This window comes from Lithobates pipiens, unplaced genomic scaffold (genome assembly GCF_037356315.1).
Source record: "Lithobates pipiens isolate NorthernLeopardFrog02 unplaced genomic scaffold, aLitPip1_a1.2 Scaffold_3, whole genome shotgun sequence".
Classification (NCBI taxonomy): domain Eukaryota; kingdom Metazoa; phylum Chordata; class Amphibia; order Anura; family Ranidae; genus Lithobates; species Lithobates pipiens.
Genome location: NW_027507790.1, coordinates 236,081,538 through 236,102,880, shown reverse-complemented (window position 1 = coordinate 236,102,880; position 21,343 = coordinate 236,081,538). Strand labels below are relative to the sequence as shown.

Sequence of the window (21,343 nt, the reverse complement as noted above, 5' to 3'; positions counted from 1 at the left end):
CTGTATGTAGTGCACCCCTGAACCCTGCACTCTTTATGTAGTGTACTCCTGAACCCTGGACTCTGTATGTAGTGCACTCCTGAACTGTGAACTCTGTATGTAGTGCACTCCTGAACCCTCTACTCTGTACATAGCGCACTCAAGAACCCTGCACTCTGCATGTAGTGAGCCCCTGAACTCTGTAGATAGCGCACTCCTGAACTCTGCACTCTGTGCGTAGCGCACTCCTGAACTCTCCACTCTGTATGTAGTGCACACCTGAACCCTTAACCCTGTAGAAAGCCCATGGTATTTAATGGCCATTTAAGGCCCTCCTACTCTTAGTGCAATTAGGGCCCCACGAGTTCCTGCACCTATTCTCTGAGAAAAAAATTCCTGTGTATATGTGTGCATGTATATATATATATATATATATATATATATATATATATATATATATATATATATATACACATATACACACACACAGAAACTATATTGCCAAAAGTATTGGGACACTTGCAGGGTGGATTTGGTTTAAATCACTAGTAAAAAAAAAAAAAAAAAGGCTTAATTTAAAGCATAATTTTTAAAGAGCATCTGTCATCTCTGTCCCACAGCGGCTCCTCCTCTGACCTGCTGTTGACTCAGCGACAGTCCCATTCACTTCAATATTGAGTTGGCCCACCCTTTGCAGCTATAACTGCTTCATCTCTTCTGGGAAGGCTGTTCACAAGGTTTAGGAGTGTGTCTATGGGAATCTTTGACCATTCTTCCAGAAGCGCATTTGTGAGGTCAGGCACTGATGTTGGATGAGAAGGCCTGGCTCGCAGTCTCCACTCTAATTCAACCCAAAGGTTTTCTATCGGGTTGAGGTCAGGACCAGTCAAGTTTCTCCACCCCAAACCCGCGCATCCATGTGTTTAGTACTTGTTTTGTGCACTGATCCAAATCATTTGGTGGACGGGGGGGATTTGGGTGAGGGGGTTGTTTTTCAGGGATGAAAATGGGTCACATTAGTGCAGAACGAACTGCACTCCTGTGATCCATAAGAGAAGTATGGTCAAAAAAGTTGTATTGTGGCTGCAAGAGGTCAAGTTATACTCAGGTACATACACTGCTTGTATAGAAAAATACATGAAATGATGTATTCATTAACACAGAGTTGCATTCATTTGTGTCTTCATATGGGCCTGGAGTCAAACAACATCATTTGTACACATTAAATTGTATACACAAAGTATAGTTCATGATAAAGATGTCCAAGTCGTTAAACTAAACAAAATGGACCAATGTAACCGTATCCCGCTCTGACATCCCGGCGAGTAGCGTGCACGTGGCTCCCACTAATTAAAGTCCAATATATAAACACATTACTGGCTGGAACGATGTATACAGCTCGAGGCAACATCAACACCATGTACTATAGTGTGATATCTTCCAGGATTGTGCTAGGCTACAAGGCCAGGGTGCCATAAACACGTATTCTAATAAAAAGCTGTGAGGATTGTTCCTTCAAAGAGAGTTTTTTTTTTTTTTTTATATAATTTTGAGCGTATTGCTTATTCTAAAATGTATTGAATGAGCATCCTGTCTTATTTTAACACCATTTTATTTAACAAAGGAACTGCAGTCTGCTCACATAATGTGTAATAAAAACATCTTTGCCATTTTGAAGCTTCCCTCCAACCACTTTGCATGTTATTTTATTTTATATATACTGTGATTCTGTACTTGCCAAATATGCTGCAGAAATCTCCCTCCACTAAGTCTGGCTGCAAACATTTTTAACTGTGGGTGCACTCCCTGTATATCAAGGGGTGGAGTGGAAAATGCTACGCAAAGAGCAAATGCACAAGGGGCCAATCAGTTCATCTGCTGACAAAGGGGCATGCTGATAGGAGGCTAGAGCAGAGTGGCACAGATAAGAGCTCATCACTATGCTGCTTCTCCTTCACTATCAAATCACAGGCTGGGTTTGGTGGAAATCTCACGTTGAAGGTGAATATTTCAGAAAAAGCTTTTCTATCTTTTTAGTTCAATCTTATTAAGGTTTTACAACAGGTGATACAGATACAGGAAATACACAGTTGGTGCATTTCAACATTTCAAATCATCTATTAGTAGTAGAATGCCCATTTAGAACAAAAAACATTTTTTATATATATATATATATATATATATATATATATATATATATATATATATATATATATATATATATACACACACATATATATACACACACACACACACACACATACATTATATATATCGTGGATATAAAAAGTCTGCACACCCCTGTTAAAATATCAGGTTTCTTTGATGTAAAAAAATGAGACAAAGGTAAATCATTTCAGAACATTTTCCACCTTTCAAGCAGAGCTCCACCTTAAAAAAATTATTAAAAGACAGCAGCTACAAATACTGCAGCTTCTGATTTTTAATAAATGGGCACTTACCTGTCCAGGGAGCCCCCGATGTTGGCAGCAGAAGATTAGCAATGGCTCGTCTGCCCCCGCCACCATCCTCTGTGAGGGAATCAGGTAGTGAAGCATTGTGGCTTCACTGCCCAGTTCCCTATTGCGCATGCGCAAGTCGTGTCACGCGTCTTCACTGGTCCCCGATGGGTTCTGGGAACACAATGGGGGGGGGAATGATGTATCTGCGGATATCCTGTGGCTATCTATGCCCGGAAGTCGGTGGTCAGTGCAGATACCTGTATTATCCAGGTATCTGCACCCCCCTTCCCCCTGACAGGGGACAATTGTGGCACGGGGGGGGGGGGGGGATCTGATGAGCGGAAGTTCCACTTTAGGGTGGAGCTCCGCTTTAATGTGACCTATAAACTGTACAAGTTTATAGTTTATATTTGCCCACTCTTTGCAAAAACACTCCAAGTCTGTCAGATTCCGAGGGAACCTCCTGTGCACAGCCTTCTTCAGATCACCCCACAGATTTTCAATGGGATTGGCTGGGCCATTCCAAAACCTCAATCTTCCACCGGTGAAGCCGTTCCTTTGTTGATTTCGATGTATGCTTTGGGTCGTTGTCATTCTGAAAGATCAAGTTCCTCTTCGTGTTCAGCTTTCTAGCTGAAACATAATTCAGGAACGCTCAGGCGCACTGAGCGTGCTGTTTCTAACTGCGATCATGCCGTTAGTGGCGGCACCAGCGCCCAAGCGTGGGATTGATGTCATCGCGGCTCCGGCCAGTCACAGCACCAGAGCCGCGATACCTGGAAGTCACTCCGGGATAGATGGCAGCATCGGAGGAGGCGAATGAGGACCGATGCCGGGGCTTCCATCTCAGGTAAGTAATTCATAATGAGCTAGTATGCTATGCATTTTTTTTTTTTTAAGAGGCTTTAGTTTCTCTTTAAGAAGTGATGGTATCACAAACGCGCACCACGTTTTTCCATGGTTTGGAATTGTGGGCAGAATCATGAGAGATTGCGCCCGCGATTCAAATAGAGCATCAAGGCTATCTCTAAACTTATAACCTGTAAAGGCTTTTAAAGTGTCACCTATGGACAATTTGGGGTACCATAATTGTTTGCAAATTCAAGGGCACATGTAATTTTAAGGTTTGACATTTATTCAAGGCACCTTTTATATGCTATACACACGATCGGACTGTGTACAAACTTGTCCCGTGGATTTTTGTACAAAGGGCGTCGGCCGTGAACTTGTGTTGCATACACACGGCAGGACTTTTTCAGTCAACTTTCTCCTCTTTACTGCCACCTTTGGTCAACTTCTGTATTGTTGTCTGATCTTTTGCATTGGTTCTGAGCATGCGTGTTTGTACTTTGTACAAAAGTCTGATGGTTTTCTGTACACACGATCGGACTTTTCTCTATCGGACTTTTGTTGCTGGAAAGTTTGTCTGTTCACACAGCCAACAAAAGTCAGATGAAAACCGAAAAAGTTTGTCCGAAGGAGCGTATACGCGGTCGGATGTTGCCTTAAAACAGCTAATTTGCATGTTTGTTGTCAAAAAGTCTGATCGTGTGTATGGGCCTTAACAGGTGTCTGCGCTTTTCTTTTTTTCTGCCTCTAAATGTCCTTTCATGTTAACTTATGTCTCCACACATAGAAGTGTAGAGGAGTTTACAGGCAGGAGTGTTTAGAGGCAGAAAAAAAATGACTTGTGCATTCAGGAGAGGGGCTTTTGAGCATAAACAAGACGATCAAAAGCGCCTAAACACGCCTAATAGTGCATTACCGCTAGATGAGTTCTCACATTAATTCATTCTAATGCCAGACTTGGGCACACACATAAACGCACATAAATACATATTAAAAAATGTGCCTTTTTACCACTTTTTGCTTCTGCTAAACACCTGTAAGAGAAAAAAGCTTCAATAGACTACAGTGCGCATGAAGGGTAGGTTCATACCTGTGCATGTGCTTCTTAATGCAATTTTTTGGTGTGTTTCTTGTTTCATGGGGGGTTTTTTTTGCAGGAAAAGGAGACCGGTTTTTAAACACAAAACCCAACGAAATACGCACCACAAAAATGCTTGTACATGCATTTTTTATATGTTTTTCATGCACGCCCATTGAAGCCTACAGAGCCAAAATCCCACTTTTCCTGCACCAAAAGAAGTGCTTGCACTTCTTCCAAAAATGCACTGCAGGAAAATGCATAGATATGAACGCGCCCCATAGAAAACAATGTAAAATGGATTGTAGTGTGTTGTTTTGCTTCAGCAAATGCACTACAAATTGCACAGTAATGAAGAAAGCCTAATATTGCGTACAGCACCTGGACGGACCCAAAGACATCGGAGCAAATCACATTTTTATGCCCTCTATGGTTTAAATGGAGGCTGTTCAGAGCTTACATTCTATAGGAAACACACATTTATTAGTAAATTCATGGAATGTGTGCCGTAGCCTGTCCACCCCTGTCCACATGTATCTGAACATCCACTGGGCAGAATGTTCATTTATTCTGGCCATTAGAACGTATTAACGTGTGAACATGCCTAGCGTTCACGCGTGTTTATGTGCGTTTAGGTGCTTTTGAGTTTTTTGTGCTCAAAAGCTCCTCTCCTAAATCCAACCTTGGTGGGGTATTTTTATTTTTTTGCTTCTAAACACACCTGTCCCTAAACTCCTGTAAATGCCTAAAGTGTGCGGGGAAACATGGGCTAACATGGAGGCGCGTTTAAAGGCAGAGAAGAAAAATCTCAAACGCTTGTAAAAGCACGCCTGAGCGTGCAAAGTGTGCATGAGCCTTAACACATTTCATGGTTTGCCTATTCAGAAATCATAGATGCAGATTACTTCGATTGTCCCAGGTCATTGGTGTCCATTTCCAATCCAAACCCACGGCAGCTGAAATATGCGATTATGTTTAAAAAAAATCCTCTTTATTACTGGTGAACATAACCATATTGTTAAAGCAAGGGATCAGCTCAACAAAACATAAACTGAACATGCTAGATTATGCCTTGTTTCTTATCAGATGTCAGCTGGGGATCAGGTTGCATGTACAATGTCATCTGTGAGAACTTAAATAAGCTTTCAGATCACAGGGGTTAATTGCGATCGCCTCCGGGCACTTCTGGAACAGCACAGTAGTGCCTTCTAAGTCTCCGCTGGGAGAAGGTGGATGGTTTTTCACAGAAGTCGGACTGAACCTAGGGGATTTGTACACCTTTTGTCACATGAACGCATAATTAATCAGCCAATTAAATGTGGTAATAGACCAGCCTTTCTCAAACTTTTGACTACAGAGGAACCTTTGAAATAATTCTCAGGTCTCAAAGAACGCCTTGAGAACTTCACTGGTGGTCAATTAAAAAAAGTCCCTTGCGTTGGTAGTCATTGGGAAGAATGCAACCGCTATGGATGGCTAAAGAGATCATTGGCTTCATGTAAATGGTTCTACCAAGTGGCGTTGACCCTAGAACTATGCAGACACTATCAAATAGGAAGTCAATCAGCCACAGATCAAATACTCCCTTTCAATCTCTGGAGGAACCCTAGATTCCCATGGAACCCTATTTGAAATGGTTGCTAATGACATTAGATGACAGTCTGCTGATCTGACCTCCTTTGGTAGTTTTGGTTGCTAATCCAATGTTCATGAGGCAGGGAACACAACTGCCCCAAAACTAGGATTCTCTGACAATTTATACATCAGTGCTATATGCAAACCAACTGCAGAGCAAGTAAAGTCCTTTTCACCATGTCTGCAAGGTGCTCAGGTCTAAAGTGCACGCCGCTAAAGCGCAATCTCAGGAAATTCTGATCAAAGCTCTGACAAGTCCTGGTAGTGTCAAAGCTTGGTGTTCCTTATTGTCTCAACATGTTCCTATTGGCCCACCATTATAGTTACATAATTACATAGTTAGTAAGGTTGAATAAAAACACCAGTCCATCCAGAGTGAGTGTCTACAATTGGCCCTATCCCTGTACATTGCACACTCACATCAGTCCCTACCCTCAAGGATCCCACAATCCAAGGTCCCCATTCATATACTAGGGCCAATTTGGGACAGAAGCCAATTAACCTACCTGCATGTCTTTGGAGTGTGGAAGGAAACCGGAGTACCTGGAGGAAACCCACGCAGGCACATGGAGAACATGCAAACTCCAGGTAGGTAGTGTCGTGGTTGGATTCAAACCAGCGACCCTTTTTCCTGCTAGGTGAGAGTGCTAACCACTACACCACTGTGCCGCCCTATGCCCTGCCGCCTTATGATGGGCTTCTTCACAATCCAATAAGAATATACAAGAAGCCAGAAGGAGTGCATAAGCTTTGACACTGCCAAGGTGTACCAGAACTTTGCCTTACAAAAAGGTTTGGGATTTGCCCATAACAATAGAGCTTGGATGCATGTAGTATGTTCATGCACCGCTTGGTACTGTTTGTACCTGACAGCATTTTCTGTTTTTGTGCCACAGAAGTGTATTAAGGGTTGTTTTGCTTTCTTTGAAAGTGGGTAGCAAACATGGCATCTTGAGCAACTTTTGTTCTACAAATTCTAAATATAATTTAGTTGGACTACCTTTGCATGGATAGCCAGGGTTGCGTAGTCTGCTGCATTGGACGCAGCAACATTCTGTGCTATGGCCAGTTAACTGCAGCCAGTTTGTTTGCAGCCAAAACTTCAGAAACCCAGATCCTGGATGTACACTGTCTTGTCCAAGGTAGGTCGGAGGCTCTGTTTGCTCATCCGAGTGGTGGCACGTGAACAGTGGTGGCACCAGCTATTGATTTGTACAGAGCACAAATCTGCCAACTGACACTGACAGCTGCTCTTGTCCTTATTGTGTGCAGCCAGCATTAAATACTGCTGGCGAGAATCTACTGATTTATACTGTCACACTGTAAATAAAAAAAAGTGGAAGGTAAGAAAGGAAAATTAAGAAGGAAGAAAGGAAAGAGAAGGAAAAGAAAAGTAAGGGAAGAGAAGGAAAAGAAAAGTAAGGGAAGAGAAAGAAAAGGGGGAAGGTAAAAAGGAAAGGGGAAAGAAAGAAAGGGAAGAGAAAGAAAGGGAAAGCATAAAGAAAAATACAAAATAAAGAGAATATAAAAGACAGGGAAAGGATAAAGAAAAAAATATAAAATACAAAAACGGAGGAATGCAATAGAAGGTAAAGAAAAGGAAGGAAAGAACATTAAAGAGAAAGGAAAAAAAGAAAGGAATAGAAACAGAAAAAGAAAAAGGGGGAGAGGAAGAATAGAAAAATGAAAGGGGGAAGGCAAGTGAACAAAAAGAAAAAAGGAAGGAGGGAAAGAGAAGAGAAGAAAAAGAAAGGGGGAAAGGGAAGGAAAAAAAAAGGGAAATGGAGGGGACGAGAAAGAAAAGTAAAAACGGGAGGGGGAAGGGAAAGGAAGGAAAAGAAAAGGGAGGGGAGGAGAAAGAAAAGTAAAACGGGAGGGGGAAGAAAAGAGAAAGAAAAGGGAAACAGAGGGGAAGAGAAAGAAAGCAAAAAGGAAGAGGGGAAAGGGAAGGGAAGAAAAAGGAAGGGGGAAAGGGAAGGGAAGAAAAAGAAAATAAATGGAAGGGGGAACAGGAAGGGAAGAGAAAAAAGAAAAAAGAGGGGGGGGGGGTAACAGAAAGAAAAGGGAAGGGGGAAAGGAAAGGCAGGATAATGAAAAGGAAAGAGGGAAGGGAAGAGAAAGGAAAAAAAAGGAAGGGGGGGGAAAGGGCAGGGAAGAAAAAGAAAAGAAAAAGGAAAGGGAGGAATAGAAGGAAAGGGAAGGGAAGAAAAAGAAAAGAAAAAAGAAGGGGGAAAAGGGAGAGAAAAGAAAGAAAAGAAAAAGAAGAGGGGATGAAAAGAAAAAGAAAGGGGAAAGGGAAGCTAGGAGAAAGAAAAGAAAAAAAGAAGTGGGGTGAAAAGAAAAAGGAAGGGGAAAGGGAAGGGAGGAGAAAGAAAAGAAAAAAAGAAGGGGGGGTGAATGGAAAAAGAAAGGGGAAAGGGAAGGGAGGAGAAAAAAAAAAGAAAAGGGGGGGGGGAGCTAAGAGAAAGAAAAAGGAAGTGGGGAAGGGAATGGAAGAGAATAAAAAGAAAAAAGGAAGGGGGGAAGGGTACAGAAAGAAAGCGAAAGAAAGGGGGAAGGATAGGGAAGGGGACAGGAGAGGAGAATGTATGCTCTGCTGACTTCAGGCTTTTAGCCATTAAATTAACATATAAAGTAAAAAAGGTTTTCCATGAAAGGCCTGACACCCTGTCCCCGGTGCTGACTCAGTAAGTTGTAGAAACGGCCCTATCTGCAGGCAAACAGTCCATTTCCCTGCAATAAAACTTCTCTGGGGATGAAAGCCTTCTCCTTTATATACGCCCCATCGAGGTTATCACTGAGCCATGAAGGGAGATAAGGAAAGTGCTAGAATTCTACTAGACTTATTAACTTTGTCATAAACTTTGTATACTACATATCCCGACATCTTCCACACAGCGGTGTATAGACAATTCTAAGTCAGACACTTATGCCACTTCTAGGTTTCAAACAAAGTTTTATGAAGCAGCTTTCTGTGGAAGAAGAGGAATGTATCTCAAGAGGTTGTTGAAGACAAGTCGTTCTATTACATTCTCCCAGACAGGCGAGACCCAAGAGGATTTATATGGTGAAATGTTTTTATAAACAAATAAATTTGTGCTAATGATAAAAATAGTGCGCCCATTTGTTTCTTTTTATAACCATACATTGTACAACTCTAATTGCTCATTAATATGCAGATTGCTTAACCAATTGAGTCCCCGTGCCTTATTTTCCTTAAATCCCTTTGAGTTCCAGAATGTGTTATTTTATTTATTTTATTATGGCGATGTCTTTGTTTAGCACATTATACCTTTTAGTGTTTGTAATTGAACCTAATGTATTATACATTGCTTTTTTTGGGACAGATAGGGCTTTACTTTTGTAGCAAACTTGGATAAACATATTTTTATTTCCTTGGATTCTATTCGGAATAAATAGTAAAATAAATATTATTTACATGTAAAAATTTGCATTTTTTATTTTATTATTGATTAAAATGTTTTTACACCGTCTCTTTGGATCAACCATATTGCAATCAGAAAAGCACCCTTACATTATGGCCAATTGTAGAGGTTCCTCCTTACATCTATGTTAAGTGGGAGCAGGAATGCATTGGTGGTCAGTGGGAAAAACATCCCTTAGATTGGTGGTCAGTGGGAAGAAAGCCCGTTACATTGAAGATCAGTAATTAGAATGATTCTTACATTGGTGGTCAGTGGAAAGAATGACCCTTACATTGGTGTCCAATGAGAAGAATGCTACATACATTCAGTGAGTCAGTGAGAAGAATTCCCTTTACATTGGTATTTAGTGTGAGGAATGACCCATACATTGGCAGTCAGTGAGAAGACTTCTTATATTGATGGTCGGTGAGAACAAAGTCCCTTACATTGATAGTCCATGGGAAGAATTCTCCTTAAATTGGTGGTCAGTGAGAAGAATGTCCCTTACATTGGCAGTCTTTGAAAAGAATGTCCCTTACAATGATGGTCAGTGGGCAGAATGTCCCTTACAATGATGGTCATTGAAAAGAATGCCCCTTACATTGATGGTCAGTGGTATGACCCTTAAATTGGTCTCACTGTCTCTTTGGATCAACCGTATTGCTATCACAAGGGATGAACAACATCCCTTGTGACAGGTGCCCTTTACTGAGAAATCTGGTGTCTATTAGACCTCAGATCTTTTGTCCCTTCCATTGATGGTCAGTGAGAAGACAATGGTGGTCAGTGGGCAGAATGTCCCTTACATTGATGGTCAGTAGGCAGAATGTCACTTACATTGGAAGTCATTGAAAAGAATGCCCCTTACATTGATGGTCAATGGTATGAATGACCCTTAAATCGGTGGTCAGTGACCCTTACATTGGTGGTCAAGGTCAGTGAGAAGAATGTCCCTTACATTGGCGGACAGTGAGAAGAATGTCCCTTACACTGATGGTCATTGAGAAGAATGTCCCTTACACTGATGGTCAGTAAGAAGAATATCACTTTCTTTGGCAGTCATTGAAAATAATGTCCCTAACATTGATGGTCAGTAGTATGAATGACCCTTATGCCACGTACATACGATCAGAATTCCGGCCAGAAAAAGACCGATGAGAGCTTTTCATCAGAAAATGCGACCGTGTGTATGCTCCATCGGAATTTATCTGTCCGAATTTCCGCCAGCCAAAAATTGATAGCATGTTCTCAATTTTCCCGACAGAAAAACTTTCTATCGGAATTTCCGATCGTGTGTATGCAATTCCAACACGCCAAAAATCACGCATGCTCAGATTCAACTATGAGACGGAAGCTATTGGCTACTGAACTTCCTTTTTCCAGTCCTGTCGTACGTGTTGTACGTCACCGCGTTCTAAACGATCGGAATTTGGTGTGACCGTGTGTAGGCAAGACAGCTTGAGCGGAATTCCGTCGGGAAAACCATCAGAGCTTTTCCCGATGAGAATTCCGATCGTGTGTACGCGGCATTAGTGGTCAGTGAGAAGACTGTCCCTTACATTGATGGTCATTGAGAAGACTGCCCCTTACACTGATGGTCAGTGGTATAAATAACTTTTATATTGGTGGTCTGTGGGACAAATGTTCCTTACATTGGTGGCCTGCAGAAGAAATACCATCCTTAAGGCCCGTACACACGGTCGGACTTTTTGGCAACAAACATGCAAATTAGCTGTTTTGGAGCAACATCCGACTGTGTATACGCTCCATCGGACAAACTTTTTCTGTCTTCATCAGACTTTTGTTGGCTGTGCGAACGGACAAACTTTCTGGCAACAAAAGTCCAATGGAGCAAAGTCCGACCGTGTGTATGCAAAAGCATCGGACTTTTGTACAAGGTACAAACACGCATGCTCAGAACCAATGCAAAAGATCAGACTACAATACAGAAGTTCACCAAAGGTGGCGCTGGAGTCATTGAACGTCCTCTTTTGAAGCGGCGTCAGTACGTTGTGACTTCATTACGTTCGTGTTTGTTGTCAAAAAGTCCAACCGTGTGTATGCAATACAAACTTGTGGACCACGCCCTTTGTACAAAAGTCCACGGAAAAGTTTGTACAAAGTCCGACCGTGTGTATGAGGCTTTACAGATGACTAAAAAAAATTATTGGTCTCATGCCACTGACTGTTAAGTGGTGTTGTCTCTGTGATTTTAAGGCATCCCTATAAAGGTTGAATTTCTGTTAATCCTCAAAGAACCCCCAGCAACCTCTGGAGAAACCTTAGGGTTCCACAGAGCCCTGGTTGAGAATGGTTAATAAAAAGGAGAAAATCACAAGCATACAAGCAATAAGAATTGATAACATATCTATTCAATTACTTTTTTCTTTTTTAAAGTAACGGCTGGAATGCTCTAACAACATTGACAGCCCAATAACAAATAACAATGTCTGATGTAACATAAGTACAGATCATATGGCAGAATCTATCAATTAGGGGAAATGCAGAATCTTGAGATTGGTAATTCTACACCACCCATCACCGCAAAAACTCTGAAAATCATGCACAAGCAAGCTTTTATCTCTTTCTCGCAGTGGAAATGTCAGGTCCTGTGGCTTTTTTGCTTTCCGTGTTTCTAAATAACACCTAATAAAAAGAAACCAGGGACTAAGATGATTTATACAATACAACGTTGCTCACGTGCGCAATTATCCTTCATAAACGATCGTCTGCAGGAGGATGTTTATAGAGATACGAGAGGGGGCTTAAAGGAACCACATTTTCTTTAGTAATGATGGGTTTAAGACTCAACTGGTTGTTTCATTCTGCTTCATTAAGACAAGTATAATAATCGCTTAAAAATTACATCGGTGGAAGACATTGCATTATTTAAAGTATACTGGTCATGAAAGAAACACGGAGGCTACCACTACTGAGCATCTGAAAATGGTTGTTGTCTGAACTTCCTGCTTCAATACTCTCTGAGTGTCTAAACCAAAAAAAAGTATGCAGATGTGTCAGAACCTGTGTCAGTTTTTTACTGTTGTATGTGTCTCCATTGGTGTAATGTCCTGCACTTCCTGTCCCCTGTGGGGTTGCACCCACATTGCAAGTGTTAAATACTTGTTTCTGTTTATGAGACAGAAAAGGCACTTTTACTTACCTAATCCTCCACTCCCCTACTCTCTGGCATTGGACTGTTCCTCAGCACCCTCAGCGTCCCATAGCAGGGTTATGGTCCCTGCATCAGACTTAATGGCGCCAATGACCTTAGATCCCCAGAGTGCAGGGGATGCAGTCACTCTGTGATGACAGGGTGCCTCTGATGTAAAGGGGGAACTTTGATGTGATGAAGGGACTCTGCGGTAATGGAGGGCCTCTGATGTGTAGGGGGAACTTTAATGTGATGGGGGGAAACTGACATGATAGGGGGACCTTTGACATGATGGGGGCCTCTGATGTGATGGAGGTTTTTGATGAGAAGTTAATGTTATCTAGGTGGTTGTATGCATCGTCCCAGGCTAAGGTTTCCAATTAAGAGCTGGTTCTCACAGCACACTGCACTTTCAGTTGCAATTCACATATGGTGCGGTGCGATTTGAGCCCATTCATTTTGAATGAGCTGAATTGTACTGGACTGCACCAAAAGCAGTGCATGCACTACTTTAGAAAAGGCACTGCAACCAGATCGCATGGTACTTCTGTTCTTTCCTACTTTCAATACATACAATGTGGTGCAGAGAGACAGTGGTGTCACTAGGGTTGATGTCACCCGGTGCGGAAAAAAATTGTGTCACCCCCCTCCACCAAGTATAGCCCCCCTCAGTACAGACCCCCCTCTACTAACTACAGACCCCCCTCTCTCAGTATAGACCCCCCCAACTAAGTATAGACCCCTTCCTGCAATATAGATCCCCCTCCATCAGTATAGACCTCCCTCCTCAGTATAGACCCCCCTCAATGTAGCCCCCCATCAGTATAAACCCCAATCCAGTGAAGGCAGGCAGTGGTGCCACTAGGGTTGGTGTCATCCGGTGCTGAAAAAATTGGTGTCACCCCCCCTCCACCAAATATAGTCCCCCCTCAGTACAGACCCCCCTCCCTCAACAAAGACCCCCCCTGCACTAACTACAGACCCTCCTCTCTCAGTATAGACCCTCCCCCATCAAGTACAGCCCCCTTCCTGCAGTATGGTTCCCCCTCCCTCAGTACAGACCCCCCCTCCATCAGTATAGACCCCCCTTCAGTGCAGACCCCATCCATAAGTATAGACCCCCCTCCATCAGTATAGACCCCAATCCGGTGCAGACAGACAGTGGTACCACTAGGGTTGGTGTCACCCAGTGCTGAAAAAATTGGTGTCACCACCCTCCACCAAATATAGTCCCGCCTCAGTACAGAACCCCCTCCCTCAGTACAGACCCCCCTCAGTATAGACCCCTCTCCATCAGTATAGACCCCTCTCCATCAGTATAGACCCCTACCTCCAGTGCAGACCCTCCTCTATCAGTATAGACCCCCCTCAGTGCAGACAGGCAATTCTGCCACTGGTGGCACAGTAAGATGAAGCAAGTCCCATGTGGACTCACTCTCTAACTGGTCTGGAAGTTTGTAGAATTTCACTAGCTGTCAAGGGAGCCCAGAAAGAGTGAAATCTCATTGGTGCACCCAGTAGGGGTCTGCTCCCGCCATGTTTTTACATGGCAATGCATGTCAAGTGTACTGGAGCAATTCATTCTGAATGGCCCCCAATGCACCTTTTTATGTGTATGCATTGAAGCAATGTAATATGGTACACTGCTACAAAATAGGGATTTGCACATTTAACAGAGGGAATTCACTAAAACCGGAGCAGACAGAATCTGGAGCAGCTGTGCTTATTAACCAATCAGATTCTATCTTCAACTTGTTCAGCTTTGAAAATAAAATATGGAGGCTGATAAGTTGCCATGCACAGCTGCTCCAGATTCCAAATCCCCCTCAATGTTTCATAATTGGTAAGGTTGAATAAAGACTCCAGTCCATTTACTCCAAGCTGTGACGCGTGTTTTAGCGCAAAACCATGATTTGAACAGTCCCGGAGGGAGCAACTTCACAAAAAAAAAAGTAAGTGGTCTCTTAGTGATCCTGTTGCTGGTGAACATTACACACAAACTTTCTGTAAATAAATAGAATGTTCTGGTGGCAAACGGCTGCCAGGGATGATTGGATCAGATGAAGTCAGCTGATCTGTGCACTATGAGTCATTGAATATAACGTAACACAATGTAATCATTACAATGCTCAGTGCAGAAGTGTAACAAATTACAAAGTAAAGTAACAGATGTAGCAAATCAACATTTTAACATTGAAAGGTTCTAGAAATCCACAAAGGATGTAACAGTAGCTTGTTGTAAAAAACGTGAACTATGCGGTGCCAATAGCTGACTAATCAGAACGGTCGCTCTCCAACACAGCCCTTTCCCCGGACTCCGAGTCATCGGACTGTGGCTTCTCCTACCTCTCTGGATTTCACAAACAAGAACTCCAGACAAACAGCCAAATGCAATGCTGAAATGTTTGTCTGCCAAAGGATTTGTTAGTCTGTTTTGTGACCAGCATAATGTGACCCAGCCAGGAAGACCCCAACGTTTCCCACATTTGGTTTTCTGTCTATGTCCTCTTTTGACTCGCTGGACAATAAATCAGCAGTGCGATGATGTTGATTTCATTGTGTTAGGGATGTGTAAATTACAAGAGTGGCTCAACAGAATAAGGCTTGGTACTGAGGTGCAATTTTGCAGCAATTTTCAATGCGATTATGTAGTGCAACTTGACTATGTTTTTGCACATTCTATGGGGCCAAATCACACTGTAAATAGTAGCACAGGAACCCTTTTTACCATGGTTCATTGGACCATGCTGAGCCACATTGATGAGAATGGGCACCATTGAATATAATGTGATTTTCCTTGTCATGCGATTCTGCGTGACACAAATCAAAATCGCACTAACATGAACCAGCACATGCACAAATTTTGTCAGGGCCAACAATTCTCTTATAAATGTCTTTAAATCACGTATACAACTGTTTTCCTGCAGTCCTCTTATTTCTGCTGCACTCACCATAATGTACAATAAAAGTAGATCCCAGCAGTCAACTGGAGCCCCCCTCTTAGTGACTGCAGAGAGTGCAAGGAACTAATATTTGACCATTGGAGTCACCAAGAAGCCAATGGGTGATTTATTCTTCAAGCATCAATCCAAATGTAAAATATCCATCCCCTGAACCACTTATACCAGTGATGGCGAACCTTGGCACCCCAGATGTTTTGGAACTACATTTCCCATGATGCTCTAGCATTCTGCAGTGTAGTGGAGCATCATGGGAAATGTAGTTTCAAAACATCTGGGGTGCCAAGGTTCGCCATCACTGACTTATACGCACTTCCCTGTCCTTCTCTGCCACTCCTTCCTCTGATTAATTAAAGCTCTTGTTTTCCCTCCATGTCAAATGATGTCAAAACTTACATCTGGTTGAGGACGCCATGCTCCTCAACAGTGTTCAGGCCTGGTAAATGACTTGGTCTGAGAATTGCACCTTAGGAGAAGGTCACATGCCCCCCAATACCCAAAAGCACATTATATTTGCAATGTCTGGGATGGATGGTTAATATGAATATAAGTGCCCCAAGGGGTGGACTAGTAGAAGATGCTGAATGGGCAGAGCCTATTTGCCAGTCCACATTTACATTACAGCCCCACTCTACGCAGGCAAAAAAAATATGCTTACAGTGCTCTCCCATACACTGCAAAGATTAAATGCTCACTGAGTCTAGGGGTAGAGGAATGAGCTCCAGCTTGCTCCCTTAAACTGTGTGTCCAGCCATCCCAAGATGCTTTGGCCGCAGGTTGCATTACATACGTTGCAAGACCAATTGCCAGAAAGAAGAGAACATCAGTTGCCAGGAGAACGATTAATATGGCAAGTATTATTGTCTATTCTTCTACTCCTATACTTAACAGGCATTTAACTCAGCCATTCCCAGCTTTTTCACCCCAGAGGAACCTTTGAAACAATTTTCATGTTTTGGGGAACTCCTGCTAAAACAAATTCGTTGGTGGTCAATGGGGAAAAAAAAAAGGCCCATCTTAAGCCAACCATAGATGGTGGGATTTTCTTTAGAAAACTGGATTATTCCACCATCACCACAGTCAGTGTTGATGGGGTAATCCCTCTCCTGAAACTATTGTGTAGGGGTGGGGAAGGGTGGAGCCGTCCTGCCGGGAGAACATACAGTTATCATTGATAGTGGCAGGCTGGTTGTACTTAAGTTGATTGATTGAACCGGCCGAGATTCAAACTGTCTATGAACGGCTTTGCACTGGTGACTATTTGGAAGAATCCCCCCCTTACTCAAAGTTAGAAGGATCATTCATGTCAAGCTCCTGGCTCTGCCAAGTGGTGTTTGTCCCAGTATTATTCCGGTACCATCAAATTGCAGATCCATCAGCCACAGTTTAAAGTGGTGCTTAACTTCCAAACGGGGGTTGATTCTCAGAATGGCATGGTCCTGCTCTTGCAATCAACTGGGATACACCACACAAAGGCTTCAGGATTGGGCACATAGAGTGGTCTGGAGCCAACCAGAAAGTTGGCCCAGTGCATCATCAGTAGCTGGCTGCCTGCGTCTGAAAGAGGATCAAGAATCAGTGGCGGTGTGTCCATAAGGGCGCACGGGCGCCACCCCCTCTCTCCAGCCAGCCCTCTATGCCCAATGGATAGATTCATGCATTGCATAAAACTATCCATGGCCGCCAATGCTACCCCCTATTCAGGCGTCTGGCTCCTTTTTGGGCGCCGGGTGCTGGAATTACAGCGATGGGGTATTTTTTTAAGCACCTGATTAAAGCCATAGGCTCTAATAGGCATCAAAAATGGTAAACAGCAGGCACCATGCTTGGCGCTCGCAGTTCACTCAGCTATGTTAGGAAAGCAAATTAATGTTCGCTTTCCTAACACTGAGCCACCTCTCCACCAATGAGGTGCCTGGGTCTGTTACCTGTCACCTTATTGGCTAAAACAACAAGCGCTGCTATTGGATGCCTTTCAGGAGAAGAGGACAGCAGGAGACGCATGAAGGACTCCGCTTTTTGCCATCACCTGCTGCCCCACTAAGACAGGATAAGTGCTAGGCAGACAGCGAGTGGGCGGGGGTCACACTGGGGGCATTCATGGGCACACTGGTAGCATATGATGGGCACACTGGCAGCATTTAATGGGGACAGTGGCAGCGTTTGATGTGCACAGTGGCAGCGTTTGATGTGCACAGTGGCAGCGTTTGATGGGCACAGTGGCTGCAATTGATGGGCACAGTGGCTGCGTTTGATGTGCACAGTGGCAACATTTCATGAGCACAGTGGCTGCAATTGATGGCACAGTGGCAACGTTTGACTGGCACAGTGGCAGCATTTGACTGGCACAGTGGCTGCATTTGATGGGCACAGTGGCTGCATTTGATGGGCACAGTGGCTGCATTTGATGGGCACAGTGGCTGCATTTGATGGGCACAGTGGCTGCAATTGATGATTTTTTTTTCAACATTTTTTTTGCTCCCCACCCAAAGAAATTTTGAGCACCAGCCGCCACTGATAAAGTTGGTGGCGTGGGACCTGGTGTAGGTTACCTGAACAGTGCAATGTAGCACTACAGGTAAGAGTAAAAAAAAAAAACAATAACATGGGGTTGGTGGAGGAAGGAGTTAAGTACCACTTCAATTAAATCCTTTCCAACCTCTGCAGGAACTTTAGGGTTCCACTGAGCTCTGGTTGAGAATGGCTGATTTAACCCTTGCAGTGTGAAGGGGCCCCACTTCAGGGGTTCCACTTTAAATGCTTCGCAGATCTTAGAGTTAAATGGAAAGTGATCATATTTATGTGTGACATGTTTTACCAATGACAGAAAATGACATTGTAGGTCAGAACTTTTCAACTTTTGCCAAATGAAGGCATTCCACCATGGATCAGAAGATAGAATATAGACAGAAAGGACAGGTGCCATACAAAGTCATGCTTCTTCAAAGTAATCTTTTATCTCCAGCGTATCTAAAAGGTATCTCTAGGCTTCGCAGCCTGCAGGACACATCGACCATAACTCAACACAAGCCAGACAAGCTGTAATCAGCAAGATAATGGAGCATGTCAGTATCTCTGCCGGCACAGCTCTGACACGCTGCTGGTACATCTGGTACATCACAGCATCACACCGCCGCTTATCAATGCGAGGGAAATGAACCGCAGCACTCACCGAAAGCATGTCGTCAGCTCTCCCGTAGTCTTCAGGCATGGGTACTTTGTGGTGGTAATCTTATTCTCCGAACAAACTTCCCTGTGGATGAACAGAAGAGAAATCTTATACATGATGCAGGGAAAGATGTTTAGGCTAATTTATTAATCAATGTGAGAGGTTTTATAACTATAAATCAATAAATACCGTATATATCATTGCATAGAAAAGCATAGAGGCCTGGTGATGATACCATTCTGTCTAAAATAAGGAAGGTAATGAAGGCGGGACGGTTTTTATATAAAAATGTCATTATGATGGTGGAGAGAGAGAGAGAGAGAGAGAGAAGGAGGAATCAGAGAAGGTAGGTGAACGTGTGTCCAGTAGGGACACCTCTTCTGGTCACAACTGGGGGGCTCCCCTCAATTTGGAGACAGACAGGATTGTAGATTCTTTTTTCTATCCCAGGAGGGATTCAGCCTTGGGGACCTAGAGGTGAATTGTGGGTGTGACATAATTGCGCTAACAGTGGGAGGGGCTTACATCTTTTGCCTACTTGATGTATACACAGTAATATATGGCACAGTCCTTGTACCCAAAAACTAATTCTTTAATGTTGTGCCACAAGCAAGAGTCTAATAGGGATCAGCAACGTATAATGCAAAGGTCAGTATACAGAGCACACAATTACCTCACTCTCAAAGCATCAATCACCCCAGTATAGATCTCCCTAGTACTGCTCTCCCCCACAAGTACAGATCTCTGCCCCCTCCCCCGTACAGATCAATCCCCCCCCAGAAAACAAATCTCCCTTCCATTGCAGTGACCCCCAAGTACAAATCTCCCTCCCAGTGCAGATTCACCCAGTACAGATCTCCCCCCAGTACAGATCTCTCCCCCTCCCCCGCCAGTACAGATCAATCCTTCAGAAAACAAATCTCCCTTCCAGTGCAGAGACCCCCAAGTACAAATCTCCCTCCCAGTGCAGATTCACCCAGTACAGATCTCCCCCCAGTACAGATCTCTCCCCCTCCCCCCCCAGTACAGATCAATCCTTCAGAAAACAAATCTCCCTTCCAGTGCAGAGACCCCCAAGTACAAATCTCCCTCCCAGTACAGATCCACCCAGTACAGATCTCTCCTCCAGAACAGATCCCAATCCAGTATAGATCCCCCCCAGTTAAAAGTCCCCCCCCCCCCAGTACTTCTTCTTCTTTCCAGTACAGATCTCCCCCACAAGTAAAGATTCCCTCCAGTACAGATTACTCTTCGATTGCAGTCCCCCGAGTACAGATCCCCCCTCCCCAGTACAGATCCCCCCCCCAGTACAGATTCTCCCCAGTACCGATCCTCTAAGTACAGATCTCCACCAGTACAGCCCCCCCCCCATATAGCCTTCCTTCCCAATCGAATTCGCCCCAGTACAGATCTGCCCCCCAGTACAGATCCCCCAGTGCAGATTTCCCAACAGTAAAAATCTCATCCAGTAAATATTCCCCCCTTCACAGTACAGATCTCCTTCAGTAGAGATCTCCTTCAGTAGAGATCTCCCCCAGTACTGATCCCCCCACCAATACAGATCTGCCTCCAGTACAGACCCCCCCCCCCATTTTTTATGCCCCTGTTTAGAGAGATTTCTTTCCACTTCTTGTTATTTGGGATAGTGAAGTGATAAGTGACGGAAAATCAGACCAATGGAACAAAAACTGAAAAAAAAAAGCAAATCTGTGCCTTGGCCAACTAGGGCAAAGCAGAATGATTGCTTTAATCCTCCTCTGCTCCATTCCTCACCATTAGTTGAAGGTAATACCTGCTTCTGGGTATGGAGGAGTGACTCACCCATGTGACAATGCTTTACCAATCAGCGCTGTCGTACAGGGAGTCCATAGCCCAATTTATCACAGCGACTCACAGCTTGCACAAGGCTTTCCTTTTGTCCCCAGCGGCTGAATGGTGCACAAGGTGAGTATGTGCTGCTGGGGGAAGCAAAATTAAAATGAGCCTATTACTTTTCCCTGTGTGGGCTCGTTTTATGCTGATCTGCTCACATCTGAAATACATTAAAACTACTAAAGTTTTCCTTTAAATTTCGCCTAAAGGCTCCTGTGTGACAGTCTGACAAGTATCACATCCAGTTACAGCAGTGACTCTCAAACTGCGTGCCGCGTGAGATATGCAGGTGCGACCTGGGAGTATTGAAGAATATTTAAAATTTCTAGCGTTTTGAAACCTTGAATGTATGGAAAAATTAAATGGTAAATCAATGTCGCAAAAGTAAAAAAAAAGTAACATATATAAAAACGCAGTCTCTGTCAGTCTGTCATTCATTGGTTCCTTTCGGAACGCGAGACTTGGGCGAGATCTCGGAAGAACTTGATCGCTCTAATTTTATTATAATAATATGGACTGTTCCATTTCCATTCCAACTTTGATGCTTATAAATAAATTGTCTTCATTGTTTAGCGATGGAGAAATACTTAAAGGGGTTATAAAGGTTTCTTTTTTTTTTAAATAACCAACATGTTATACTTAACTCCTCTGTGCAATTGGGCCCAATCCTCGTCTTCTGGGGTCCCCCAGCTGCACTCCTCTTCTTGAGTGCCCCCCTCGGAGACCCGCATTCCAAGGGGGCACTCATACAGGCGTGCTC

General features: G+C 43.5%; 1 protein-coding gene across 1 annotated transcript in view; it reads right to left on the bottom strand.

Annotated features, from left to right (window-relative positions):
- Positions 1 to 21,343, bottom strand: part of CCBE1 (collagen and calcium binding EGF domains 1) — a 550,252-nt gene that overhangs the window by 520,154 nt on the left and 8,755 nt on the right. The window contains exon 2 of the mRNA XM_077462907.1: positions 18,715 to 18,795. Within this exon, the coding sequence (XP_077319033.1) occupies positions 18,715 to 18,795 (81 nt within the window). The remainder of the gene's footprint in view (positions 1 to 18,714; positions 18,796 to 21,343) is intronic.